At 40.7% G+C, this 14,378-nt stretch overlaps 1 protein-coding gene across 6 annotated transcripts in view; it reads left to right on the top strand.

Moving 5' to 3' along the window:
* Nucleotides 1-14,378, top strand: part of COL6A3 (collagen type VI alpha 3 chain) — a 120,390-nt gene that overhangs the window by 52,767 nt on the left and 53,245 nt on the right. For all 6 annotated transcript variants that reach the window (XM_090045006.1, XM_090045005.1, XM_090045004.1 and 3 more), the window contains 6 exons: nucleotides 542-1,159; nucleotides 3,833-4,426; nucleotides 4,859-5,461; nucleotides 8,842-9,444; nucleotides 11,962-12,308; nucleotides 13,016-13,094. In XM_090045006.1, the coding sequence (XP_089901132.1) occupies nucleotides 542-1,159; nucleotides 3,833-4,426; nucleotides 4,859-5,461; nucleotides 8,842-9,444; nucleotides 11,962-12,308; nucleotides 13,016-13,094 (2,844 nt within the window). The remainder of the gene's footprint in view (nucleotides 1-541; nucleotides 1,160-3,832; nucleotides 4,427-4,858; nucleotides 5,462-8,841; nucleotides 9,445-11,961; nucleotides 12,309-13,015; nucleotides 13,095-14,378) is intronic.

Here is a 14,378-nt window from a genome sequence, read left to right as displayed (position 1 = left end):
TGTATCCAACAGCAAGCCTAGCAACATGGTTCTTCTTTCTTCCTTTGCAGAGCCCTTCTAGGAATTGGTCTCTGGATAACTTGTCTGTCCTTCTGGGTTTGTCCCTAGTCATGGGCAAAAGAGAGAGGGAGGAGGAAGTAGGCCTGGAAATCAGAACCAGGCAGTTTGAGGAATGTAATTTCGGGTCTGTACGCCCAGCTAAGTTTCAAACACTATCAAAAAGGGTGACCTCAGTGTTAATGTCATACCTACAACATCAGCAAACTTGCAGGATTGGACATGACTGCCAAGCAGAGTTGAATTTAAAACCTGTACAATGTAACTGGATAGTGGGTATGGGCTTATGGTTGATCCTACCCATCAGTAGATATAGGCTGACTGAATACAGATGACAAACTTTAAATAAATTGAATCAACAATTGTGATGCCTGACCTAGAATCCCAAGACTTTCTGTGCATAAAATGATACACAAAAAGAAGAATGTCTACCTATACAGATAATTTTACTTAGGCTCTTCTCTAATTGTTTTTCAAACCACAGTTGTTGGAGATGAGAAGAAGGATGTGGTATTTCTGATTGATGGCTCAGATGGTGCGAGAAGAGGGTTCCCTTTTCTACAGGGCTTTGTTTTAGAAATGGTTGAAAACCTGGACATCGGTCGTGACAGAGTCCATGTTGCTGTAGCACAATACAGCAATGTCATCAGACCTGAGTTCCTTTTTAACAGCTACTATGATAAAGCAGATGTTGTTAGAGCCATTCAGGGCATGTCTGTTATGGGAGGGTCTCCTCTCAACACTGGTGCAGCCTTGGACTATCTCATAAAGCAGATATTCACTGCTCAGAGTGGGAGCAGGATTGCTGAAAATGTCCCTCAGTTCTTGATTTTGCTGACTGCTGACAGATCAAGGGACGATGTGCGAAGGCCCTCAGTGGTCTTGAAGACAACTGGCGCTGTGCCTTTTGGCATTGGCATTGGAAATGCTGATATCACAGAAATGCAGACAATTTCATTCATCCCAGACTTTGCTGCTGTTGTCCCTGACTTCAATCAACTGAATACTGTACAGCAGCTCATTTCAGACCGAGTCACTCGGCTAACCAAAAAAGAAATAGAAACACTAGCCCCGGATCTGCTTTTTCCATCACCCAGTCCAGGTGGGCAAATGTTTATCAGCTGTTTTTCATGTGGAGGTATTGTTGTGCTAGTCAGTATCTGCAACAAGATTAAAAAACCCTGATGTTTAAAAAATGTGGGGTTGTGACACAAATAGAGAAAAAGCAAACACATTTACAATTGAGGCTCCAATTCTAACTGCTAATTTATCCTTTACTGATGTAGGTTTGCTTTGCTAGGAACTATGTAATTACAATCAGCCACCCAAAAGCGCTTATAGTCCCCAGTTGTACATTGTGGTTCATGATACCTCTACAGAGTGCAACTGAAGTCAATACAGGATCTGGATCCGAGTCTTAAAATAGATGAATGGGATATTACACTAGTCAGTAGCTTAATATTAATGTTTTCCCCTTCCAATGAAAACTGAATAATTTAGATTTTATAATGGTGCTTTCCTACCATTGTAAATTAAAATCCCTATGCTGATAAATACTATTTTCCAGAAATTTATAATTCAGGTACCACATTTTGCTTTGACATGAAACCCTACCATCAAGAAGCCAACTTTTCTCTAGAGATAAGAGTAACCAGGAAAATAAGTTATAGGTGTTGAATGCAAAAGAACTGAGTGATGAGAAAGCAAGGAGAAGAGTGTTGTGTGTGTGTGTGGGGGGGGCAATGTATTCACTTTCAAAATGTATCTCTGGGCTAGAGAGAAAACTTACAGTAAGTCCTCACTAGGGACTGTCTCTAAGAAAAAACTAATATGGTAATGTTATTTAGAATACACTCCTCACAATCTCCCTCGCCCCCCCACTGATAATTCTCCTGGCTCAGGGGAAAGGGCAAATTATTTAACTCCTTTTCTTGGGACAGTTTATTTTCTGGTATGAATCTGAAAACCAAGTCTGGGCAGTGAATAGGGAAGAGTACAAAGCCAAGAGTCTGCCCACCCCCCTGCTTATTTTCCCACAAAAAGCATATTGCAGGAACAACTGCTACTCTTCCCTTATGGCCAATCACAATTTCAGTAGGGAAATAATGGAGACCTTAATATCCATAAGTCCCTCCTGCCATGGCCAAGTAGGAGCTGAGATAATCTTTGCCTTGTATACACTAAATTATTCCTATATTTAGAATCTGGTTATTAACATCCATTTCTTAAAATTAGTGGATGCACCAGAATAAAGCTATATGAATTCAATTAAGGACAGAATTTGGCCGGGAGGGTTGGGTCTCCCTTAGAAGCTTGTGACATAAATTGCAGTTATGTATGCATGGTGACTGGAGGTGACTTTTTCTAACTATTTGGTCCTACGCTTAAGGCTTCATTGGGGAACTGATTTCTACTTGGTACCCTTTTTGATCTGTGCTGTAGATTATACACTTTTTCTGAGCCTCTGATAAGTTTTTTTAAATAGCTTCCCAGCTCTGGTAGGCCTTTTAACCTTCCTTTTAACTTCTAAAATGAGGAAATTGTTAGATGATACAAAATGTCCAGGGGCTTCTTAATAACTCATTTGAAGCTGAACATCTTTAAGGCCAGACAGATAAGCAGCAGAAAACTGTATTTCATCATTTTGGGATCCATCAAAAGTAGATTTTCAAAAACTTGGGATGAGAGCTCTTGCTGAACACTCTTGAAGACTGACTTATCATGGGATTAGAGGGAATTTGCAAAGTTTCATGAATGACCAGGAAAAGGGAATACCTAGTTAATTTGCAAAGTTTGCAGCTAATACTAAATCCTTTTGGGGAGCCAAATCCCAGTCTGGTGGTAAGGGGCTGCAGATAGATTTCACAAGACTAAGCAAATGACCAATAAAGTGGAAGATAAACTTAAACGTTAACAAGTGCAAAAGTGTTAACATAGGTTATAGATACTATATGTTTGCAACTATATGCATGTAATGCTAGACTCTGAACTAACTGTTATAACTCAGTTGTTGATAGTGCTCTAAAAATGCTGGATCAGTGTGCAGAAGAGACTAAAAAAGCTAATAAAATTTTGGGCATCATTAAGAAGAAAATGAAAGCAAAATAAGAAACAACATTATGTCATTGTATAAACCGATGCTGTACCCATATCTTGAATACTGTGTTCAGTTCTGTTCTCCATATCAGAAAAGGATGTAGTAGAATTAGAAAAGGTGCTGGGAAGGGCAACAAAGAAGAGCAGGGTTATGGAACAGCTGCTACGCCAGGAGAGACTGTAAGGGCTAGGACTTTTCAATTAGGAAAGAAGGTTGAAGGGGATAGGATAAAGGTCTCTAAAATTATGAAGTAAGTGGATAAAGTAATAGAAAATTGTTGTTCACCAAGCCCCAGAATGCGAGAACTAAGTGGGCACTATGGGGAGAAACCAAGAGAAGGAAGAACGTTTAAACAAGAGGAAGTAGCTTCTTACACAGTACATAGTTAAGCTTATAGAACTCAGGACTGCAGGAGTCTATAGAACCAGGTAGTATAACCGGATTACAAAAGGAGGACAGGTTGACTGGGAGCTATTAAACAGAAAAAAAAAAATCAGGGATGCATCCTAAATCAAAGATATTTGACATCAGGGAGGGCATGTCAGGGCATAGATCACTCTAGACATGCCCTATTTGTATTGTCTCATCTAAGCTTGTACTAATTGCTACCGTAAGAGACAGAATGCTGAGTTAGATTGGCTATTGCTCTGACCCAGTACTTGTGTTCTTTTTTCACAGCCAAGAAAGATGTGGTGTTTCTCATTGATGGTTCCCAATTTGCTTCCCCTGAGTTCCAGCTAATTCGTGATTTCATTTTAAGGGTAGTAGACAGCTTCGATATAGGTTTTGACACCACTCGTGTTGCAGTGGTCCAGTTCAGCACAGACCCCAAGGTTGAATTTCTGCTTAACACCCACTCTACCAAAGATGACGTGCAAACTGCTGTGAGAAGACTAAGGCCCAAAGGTGGCAGAGAAGTTAATGTAGGAGATGCTCTGGAGTATGTAGCAAAGAATATCTTTACAAGACCCTCTGGAAGTCGCATAGAGGATGGTGTCCCTCAGTTTTTAATACTTCTCTCTTCTCGCAAGTCTGATGATGAAGTAGTGGCCCCTGCAGTCCAAGTCAAACAAGTTGGTGTAGCACCTCTGATTATAGCAAAAAATGTGGATCCTGAGGAGTTGGCTCAGATTTCTCTTAGCCCTGAATATGTATACCAGGTCACAAACTTCCAGGAATTGCCCAGCATAGAACAGAAGCTGCTGACCCCTCTTACTTCCCTCACTGCTGGTGACATAAAAGGGATCCTGGGAGATGTCTCTCTCCCTCCAGGTAAGAATGACTGAAATAACTTTACGGTCCTTTCCTTCCAGTAAATGAAATATTTTCCCCCTTAAAAACAAGTATGGCACATTTCCATTATCAGGAGAATGGAGATTCATTAGACCGTTCAGACTATTGGTCATCCCTGTAGATGAGCATATAGATTTTTTGGGTCAAAAGCTGCATTACTTTTCTTGTCCTTACTCATTCAAAGTGTTCTCTAATTAAAACAAACACAAATCTGAGGCAGATGAAGCTAGGAACATTGAATAAAAATAACTGAATAAAAAATAGATGTCAAAGAATTATGGAGCTAGTTAATTGTGTGCTTAGAATTGTAGATGTCTCAATTTAAAAGGAACCTTGTAGTAAAGATGAGACAAAAAAAGTTTGATACTTCAATAATTTTCCTTTCTCCTTAATATTTTTATTTTCCTGCAGAAGGTGATGGTGATGAAAGGGACATAGTCTTCCTCATTGATAGCTCTGATAGCGTCAGGACTGATGGACTTGCTCACATTCGAGATTTCATCATTAGAATTGTTCAGCAGCTCAATGTTGGTTCAAACAAAGTGAGAATTGGTGTGATTCAGTTCAGTAATGATGTGTTTCCTGAGTTCTACTTAAAAACACACAAATCCAAAACTGCAGTACTACAAGCCATACGCCGCCTGAGATTCAGAGGAGGATCTCCACTGAATGCTGGGAAAGCTCTAGACTATGTTGTAAAGAATTACTTCATTAAGTCTGCAGGAAGCAGAAGAGAAGATGGGGTCCCTCAGCATTTAGTTTTGTTCCTTGGAGAGAGGTCCCAGGATGATGTTAACCAACCTTCTTCTGTGATCAACATTGCTGGGATTAAGAGTCAAGGTGTTGGAGCAAGGAATGCAGACAGAACTCAGCTGGAGAGGATAACCAATGATCCTAGACTTGTATTCACAGTCAGAGATTTTCTAGATCTTCCAAGCATAGAAAGCAGGTTCCTCCAACCAATTTTACAATCTCAAATACAGACAACCGAAGCACCTGAATTTATAGACATGGGTAAGGCTTTTTTTCATGCTGGGAAAATATTGCAGAGATCTGATATAGAGCATGGGGTACAAGTCTAATAATCTGTGAAGCAATTTAGAAATAGTGCCTTTCGTTACTTCTTTTTTTTTTTTGCATCACACTAAATACTTGCTGAAAGAAACTTGAAGGATGTAGAAAATAATAGAATTTAGGATAGTAGGAGGAAATATTTTCCTCATAAAATAAATAACATCTCATCACTGCTTTATATTACATTTTTTTCTGGTATATGAAAAAAAGTACAAGGCTGAAGAAAATTCAAAATGAGATGAAAATAATAGCAAAATTCAATGGGTATGTCAACCCTAATCTTACGGTCAACTTTGAGGGTTGGGCCTTAACCAATCAGAGCTACATAATCTGCCTTTCCTATCTCAGGGCTGTCCAACTGGTGGTCTACGGGCCACATGTGGCCTGCAAGGTGTTAAATTGCAGCCCCCAGGGGCTTCAAAAACAGATAGAGTCAGAGGTCTCCCTCTCTCCAGCTTCCTTTTATCTCCCCCACCTGACAGGGCAGTGCAGCGCAGCACACAGGACTCAGGGAGCTTGCAGCTGCAGCCCTCTGAGAGGTGAGGTGCAGCTGGAAAACCTGCAGTGAGGTGGGATGCTCAGTGCAGTTGGGGCTGGAGAGGTGTTCCTCGGTGTACAGTGCAGTGGCAGGGAAGGCTGCCTGGGGGTGCAGTGTACCCAGGGGAGACGCATGTGAAGCACAGCCCTAGGGGCTCATGTCCCCCACTGGTGCAGCCCCCAGCTGCTTAGAAGTCAGACAGATCTGTTTTACTTTTAGGCCACACCAAAGCAGCTCTCTTGTACTCTCTATTCTATGTGTGTGATCTTTCTAGGAACCGCCTGCAGACTACTCGTCCCTCCTTCTGTGCTTGCTTCTAATTGTAGGTCACAGAAATAAGATGTGAGATGCAGACAGACTTGCTACTAGCGGACTTCCTATGAGAAGTCCTATGGGAAGGCTTTCCTGTAGGGAGGCCTGCAGACAAAAAAGGTGTGAGCCAGAAAGTGGGTGGGTGTTAGTGTTAACACCAAACCCAGTTCAGAAAAGCCAGTGGTGAAGCTTATGTGTTTTCAGTGTAGGTGGTTGATGGGTCCAAACTTGAGGGACACTTTGATTTTGACCCTAACTGTTGGCATACCTAATGTTAGTTCACATAGAACTTGCTCAAAATTCCACTGAAGTCAATAGAAGGACTCTCGATGCCAAACATTTTTGGATCAGACATATATCTAGAAGTTTTGCTAACCTAAAAGCATATTAAAGCATTTTTCTAGAATAGTGAGGAATCCGTATTTCATTTTGTATTTGCAAATTTTTGTTTGTATTCTAGTTGTGCGCTAGTTTCAGCAAGCGTCTTGATTTATGGTTTGTGATCATTTGTGAATCACATTTTTTTTTTTACAATTTTTTTTTGCTTAGCAATTCTTTTATTTTTCACTGGAATCCAGTAATAAATGAACCAATGGTACCACAAACAGGAATTGTTATGGACTTATACTCCTTGGCTGCTTATTCTTTTGAAATTAAATAACTAATTTCCACTTCATGCAACCACCGCTCTCTTTGTATAAAAACCCTGATGTGCATTAAAGTTGCACTTGTATTATTCTGCGAGTATTCTGTACCCAGTCCCCTCAAGACTTCTCCTTCCTGTCTTTATTACTTATTTTGCTCTCAAGAGTTAATGTTCCTCCAAATTGGCTTCTACCAATCCCACATTTTGGGGAGACATCTGGGAGCATGTGAAATTTGGAGACAGCAGCCTGTCCAGCCCTGTCCTGCTATAAGAAATATTGCTAAAAACTTACCCTGAAACAGCAAAAGATGTGAGAGTGAACATCCAGGCTTTTTGTGGGCATGACAGACTTCTTACATTTGTATGTGCTCCAGGGTTTGGAGGGGGGAGGAGGTACTTTAATTACAGTGGCTCCAAGAGGTGCTTTAATTAAAGTGCCACTGCATCTCCTATATCAGCTTCCCTGCAGTTAAAAATGGTGGTGGGGATGCTTCAACTAAAGCTCATCAAACGAGCTTTTGTTTAAGTGCGTCCACCACCATTTTTAAGTGTGGGGATGCTGATACATGAGATGCAGGAGGCTGGTGGAGCATGGCAATTGCTATGCTCTGGCAGACTCAATAGATTGAGTCTGGTCCAATGCACTGGATTTCCAGCACGTCTTGCTAAAATTGGCCAAGATTTTCAGAAGTGACAAATCATTTCTGTGTTTCTGGGTGCTTTCATTTTTGGGTGCCCAAAATGTGAGACCTCATAAAAGGGTACAATTTGCACAATATATTTGCTACCTCTCCACTAAATCAGATGTTCTCTGAGGTGTTACATTTTGGGTACTGAGAAATGGAGGCAGCTAGTCACATTATTGGGCATGTGTATACATTAGCTTTAATGCATATTAAGATAGGCTAATGTGCATGAAAGCATGACCTAAAAAAACTGTGCACTGTCACTAATGTGCATTAAGATAGTTTGGCATCACTTAAAAACTATTAGCATTTATACACATACATTTGTCTGATCCGGCATGTATTAATCAAGTCTGCTTTACATGCGAGCTGACGTGTCCGGTGCTGGATCGCATGCATTTGTATAAATGGTGAAATATGCATAGTGCTGAGAAAATGGTGGTGGTGTGCTTTTGAACTAAAACACCTTCAATGTGTTTTAGTTCAAAAGTGGACTGCCACTATTTTCTCAGTGCTGGCACACATTTCGCCATATATATAAATGTATGCACTGCAGCCCCGGGCACTTTAAAAAGTGCCTGGTGATGCTACACAAGCATGTGTACTAATTCCCCATGTTCTTTAGTTAATGCACAGTAAGATAGGCTAATGTACCTGACAATGGAGGGTATTTATACATGTGCTCTAGGAGTGGGGAGAAGGTGCTTTAATTACAGCAGCTCTAAGAGCTGCTCTAATTAAAGTGTCCAGAGTATTAGCATCCTTGCACTGAAAAATGGCGGTGGGGTGTTTTAAATAAAGATTGTTGAACACATTTTAGTTAAAGTATCTCCACATTTTTCAGTGTGGAGATGCTGATACACAAGACACTGGAGTCTGCTGGAATATAGTTGCATCTATCTTCACTAGATCACTCATTCTTAATCAGCTGCTATTTTTTGTGCTTTTTTTATGGGTCAACCCTCTCCCCCACCTCCCCCCACCTTTTAAAATAAGGGTAAAATTACTTCCATGAGCAGCATGTAGTGTTTGCATGTAGTTTAAGAATGGTTTGTTTAGTTTTTTCTTTTTATGGTTCAGTACAATATTATGGAGGCTACAAAGGATTCAAAACTCATTTTCTTTTTGATTATTTCAGATGGGAAGAAACAAGCTGATATTGTGTTTTTGCTGGATGGCTCCATCAATTTAGGGAGAGACAATTTCCAAGAAGTTATCCAATTTATTTCTTCTATAGTTGATGCTATCTATGATGATACTGCCTCTATTCAGGTAGGACTGGCCCAGTACAACTCAGATGTGACTGATGAATTCTTTCTCAAGGATCATGCCACCAAACAAGAGATTTTAGATGCTATCAATAAAGTAGCATATAAAGGAGGCAGGGTGGTGAATACTGGAGCAGCACTCAAACATCTCCAGGCCAAACACTTTGTGAAGGAGGCTGGGAGCCGGGCAGACCAGAGGATACCTCAAATTGCTTTTATCGTAACAGGAGGCAGACCTGCGGATGATGGACAGACAGCTGCATTGGCACTAAAGCAGTCTGGGGTGAAGCTATTTGCAGTTGGTGTGAAAAACATAGATCTGGATGAAGTGAACAAACTGTCCAGTGAACCTGCTACTGGGTTCAGAGTGAAAGCTGCCCAAGAGCTGTCAGAATTGAATGAGCAAATTTTAGTTACAATGGATGCTGTTATGAAGGAGAAACTCTGTCCAGGAGTGACTGATATTTCAAGAGGTAAATATAATTACTTATTTCCATGGATGATCCAGAGACTGGAACACTTTGAAAATTTTAAATGGATTCATTCAATAGTGCAATTGTATCCTGTTCCTGTATGGTCTTAAGCCTTAGCTTTGGGATGCCTATAGCACAGGTGTGGCCACCCTATGCAATCAGCCTGTATGCGCTCTGGCACAAGAAACATGTCTCCAAACACACAGATAATGAAGGTTGGGTGCTTCTGCTATATGAATAATAGGGCCGTGCAAAGCTCGCTGATTCGCTTTGGCAGAGATTCGGCCCGATTCCTGTATTGTATTCATAGAGACTTAGACAAATTGTAGGATTGGGCCAAAAGAAATCTCATGAGGTTCAACAAGGACAAGTGCAAAATCCTATACTTACGACAGAATAATCGCACGCATCAGTACAGCCTGGGGGATGACTGGCTGGGCAGCAGCTTTGAAGAAAGGGACCTGGGGGTTATAGTGGACAATAAGCTGAATGTGAGTCAACAATATGCCCTTGTTGCCAAGAAGGCTAACAGCATACTGGGCTGCCTTAGTGGAAGCATTGCCAGCAGATTGAGGGAAGTAATTATACCCAGTTGGTAATTATACTTCACTTGGTACCAGCTACCAACTAGACCTTGAGCCATTGATCACCATCTGTTGAGCCCACATTCCTCTATTCTTCACTGGTGAGGCCACATCTGGAGTGCTGTGTCTGGTTTTGGGCCCTCCATTACAGAAAGGATGTGGACAAGCTGGAGAGAGTCCAGCAGAGGGCAGTGAAAATCATTTGGGGACTGGGGCACATGACTTTGGAGGAGAGGCTGAGAGAACTGCAGAAGAGAAGAATGAGGGGGGATTTGATAGCAGCCTTCAACTACCTGAAGGGTGGTTACAAAGAAGATGGAGCTAAACTGTTCTCAGTGGTGTCAGATGACAAAACAAGGAAAAATGATCTCAAGTTGCAGCAAGAGAAGTTTAGATTAGATATTAGGAAAACTTTCTCACTAGGAGGGTAGTGAAGCATGGGAATGGGTTATCTAGAGCAGTGGACCATCTTTGGAGATTTTTACAGCCTAACTCAACAAAGTCCTGGCTGGAATGATGTAGTTGGGGATGGTCCTGATTTGAGCAGAGGGTTGAACTAGATAACCTCCTGAGGTCCCTTCCAACCAGCTGTGCTGACAGGCGTTGTGGTGCCTAGCCTGTGGCATAGATAGATTAGCCTCTCCTTTCATGGCTGAACAGTTTGCCCACTGTTTGTCAGTTAGATGCTCAGAACAGTGCATCTTCTGGATCCTCATTTGCTCTTAGCATCCCTCTTTGCTTTGGTGCCTGCTTTGGTGCTCTTCTCACCTGTATTTAGCATAACTGTTGTGGCATTTAATCTCTGATATGAGCCTTGCCCCAGTGATTCATGCCTTTGTGACTTCCTAGTTGGACTGAAGGAACTTAGATGTCATTTTGTTGCATACAGGGTAAGAACATGAATTGACTAGATTGGAATTGCTTAATTGCTTCTTTGCATGAAGATACCCCTTGACGAACATTTGAAACTGACAGGCAATATAGAATTACCTACTTGCACAGCAATACTGCCTACAAGCCAGCATAAGAAGCTAGTATTGAAAGACCTTTCCTGGCTTTTTGTCTGCTTCTGTGTAGTTCAGTGTTACTACTGATATAAAGTAGGTACTGGGGAAGCAACCCTACTGTGTATGCTTGAGTTGATATTAAACTATTCCCCCCACTTTCAACCATAATATTTGAGAGACCAGTCGGTGTACATGTGCAGAAAGAAGTATACATTTGTGACATTGTTTAGCGTATTGGGCTGAGTCCCTGAGTCTAATGGCTTTCTCGCAAATTTATAGTAAGGCACCTGGACTTGGAAGTGAAGCGATGCAAAATAATAAATCCAGTACATTAAAGCAACCTAATATTTCTTAAATAGTTTCCCTGTGCCATATGTAGCATATAAGAAATACAATTTATTTTATTTTTTATAAAAATCATTTCCATTTTGTGAAATTGCAACGAAGTACAACCTCCTGAAATTCTAAGATTATCATACATCATTGCAAACATTTCACACAATGCCCTAAAAAGATCTTAAAATGATGAAGGAGAGCATGCTCATCAAAACACAGCTTTTTTGCTTAGTTTCAGCCTCATTCTGTGAATCACTTGAACCTAGAACCATACCTTTTGAAATCAGTGGAAAGCTTACTGACTTCAATTCCCTTGGTTTCAGTGGGCCTTAGGTCAGGTTCATTTAGCAGTTCTTAAAGGGAAGCAGGAATTCTATGGATCAGGGCCCTAGTATACTTGGCATTATACAAATACATAATATAAAGACAGTTCTTTTGCTAGAGAATTCACAATCTAATATTTCACATGAGAACAAGAGAGAACATTTTTTTCAATAATGGGGTTCTGTGAATACTCTCTTGTGAAACAGTTGTGACTTTCCCCATCTCTAGTCTGTCTGAATGACTCTTCCTATATATTTCTTCTTCAGACTGCAAGCTTGATGTGATACTGGGCTTTGATGTCTCAGATACTGCACCGGGACAAAGTATACTTTATTCTCAGAAAGGGTTGGAGTCAAACGTAGAGGCCATTCTGAACAGAATTACTCAGATGCAGAGGATCAGCTGTACTGGTAACCAACGGCCAACTATACGAGTGGCCATCATGGGCCAGTCCACTACTGGAGCAATTGAAGGACTGGACTTTATTGAGTACGAGCCAGAATTGTTTGAGAAGTTCCAAGCCATGCTCAACCGTGGTCCATATTATCTAACAGCAGACACGCTGAAGTCTTATCAGAACAAATTTAGAACAGCTCCTGGTGACAGTGTGAAAGTAAGTCCTCTCTCATTTTTCTATATGCTGTGAAAAATAAATACATTGAGCTGAATTAGCTGATGGTATAAACAAGAACAGTTCAGTTAAAATCAATGTACTGTGGCAGTTAATTAAGACTAGCAAGGACTTTCTCTCCTTGAAGTGTAAGAAATGTGAAGGGTTTCCTAACACTGCAATTGCTTAAACACCTAAAATTTGTAAATAAACAAAAGTTTAATGAAATAATGTGTATTTAGGATATTGTTTTGCATATGTAAATTGAACTGGCATAAACAGATTAATGAATAGGCACCTAGACCCTAAATTATTGCTGCATTCACCTGGCATTGTAATGAACATTGTCAGACACAAACATGCTGACTATCATTCCGTTTAATGTTTGCAAATGCTATTTCGGTTTTAGAATAATTAGCCAGCTCCATCTGTTACTAAGCATATATGTTGATAGCATGATCTGGCATATGAATCCAAAGGGTGGGAGGAGTTACTGCCGTAATCTAGTTGAACTCAGATAAAGTGTATTGTAGAAGTATGTAACTACAAGATCTGCTTTGAACATTTTGGGGCAGTTCTGATGCTGATGGAAATTGCTGTAAATGCAGTGAAGTCCATGAAATGATGTTTATTTATGCTAGAGCAGCCATGCCTGATGGAACGTTTCTGTGTTTAATAGTGGACCTGATGTGAATTTGCTTCATTCCCAGGTTGTAATCCACCTAACTGATGGTGCAGATGATGGAATGAATCGTTTAGCGGCTGCTTCAGCTGCTCTGCAAAAGGAAGGTATTACATGCCAATTCAAGCACACACACACACACATATATATAATATATGGACTTACTTTTTCCTTTTTGGGGGAATTGAAACAGATAACTCTTGTGATTCTTTCCAACCCTATAATTCTACATTTTTACTCAAAGTTTGGATAAATGAAGCACACCCACATTTTCTAATGGCCCAGGCTAAAGCACTCAGACCTGAATCTGATTTTTACCAGAGTTTGGAGGCAAGGATGTCATGTAGATGCACTTCAACTCCATCCCCAGTTATAAGCTATACAAGCCCATTTCTTATTTCAGCTGTAACTAATTAGTTGTATGTAACTGAGGATGATTAGTGGAGGGGTATTATTGGAGGAGTATTTGTCTAAACCAAAGCAATTTTAATGCAGGTTTCTGGTGCAGCACTGGTAGGAGCAGTGCAAAGTCACCCCTCCCTAGCACACTCTTCTGAAGGAATCACCTATAGGACTATGATGGGAGTTCAGTGCCCACCTATACTTGTTCTGCAAGCCTCCTGTGTACAGGAATCCCCATTGATTTCTCAGGGTGAGGGGTTCTCCAGCTTGAACCTCTTGCTTTTGGCTTTTACATTTGGGACTACTGTATTTGTTTTAGATTAGAGATGGTCAAACTCATGAACCAAAAGCCACTCCAGAGCCATTTAAATGCAGCTTCTGAAGAAGGAGAAATATCTTTTGTTTCTCTGTTCATTTCTTATTTTCTGTTTTTGATTTTCTTTGGCTCAACACATTATTATTTGAACTGAGGCATTTTGCACAGATCATTGACTCTGGGGCATGCACATTTCAAGAATTGAAATGTGTTTGCCTCCTGAAGCTCTCAGCCATACCAAAATGTTGGTTTGCAGCTAGGAGGGTTAGGAAGTTTGACTTCTCTGGTCTTGATTGTACCATTAAAGCAGAGCCTTGCAGCAGCCCATGAAAGGAGCAGCCCACAAGGAATACAAACTTGTATTCCCCTTTAAGGAGTGCTGTGTATTTTCTGTGCACACTTTACTACTGATTGTGATTCTGTCTACTTCCTACCACTTTCTGAAAACAATACTTTACTGGGGAGCATCTCAGGTACAGACCTGCATGCCACTGATAGCTGCAAATCCAATCAAATCTTATGTAGAAGGTTCCTTGTGCTTTCCACACTACAAATCCAAGTGTGAGCTAGCTTTCATTTAACCCCAAGATGACAGTTTTGGTGATCTGGACATGGCCTGTACAGAGCTAAGACAACTCAGCTTCCTAAAGACCAAATAATCAACCAGCAGGTA

Source organism: Crocodylus siamensis, chromosome 4, assembly GCF_052110815.1.
Source record: "Crocodylus siamensis isolate JL-2025a chromosome 4, ASM5211081v1, whole genome shotgun sequence".
Taxonomy (NCBI): domain Eukaryota; kingdom Metazoa; phylum Chordata; order Crocodylia; family Crocodylidae; genus Crocodylus; species Crocodylus siamensis.
The sequence above is the reverse complement of the archived record's forward strand: the minus strand, read 5'-3'. Positions and strand labels throughout refer to the sequence as shown.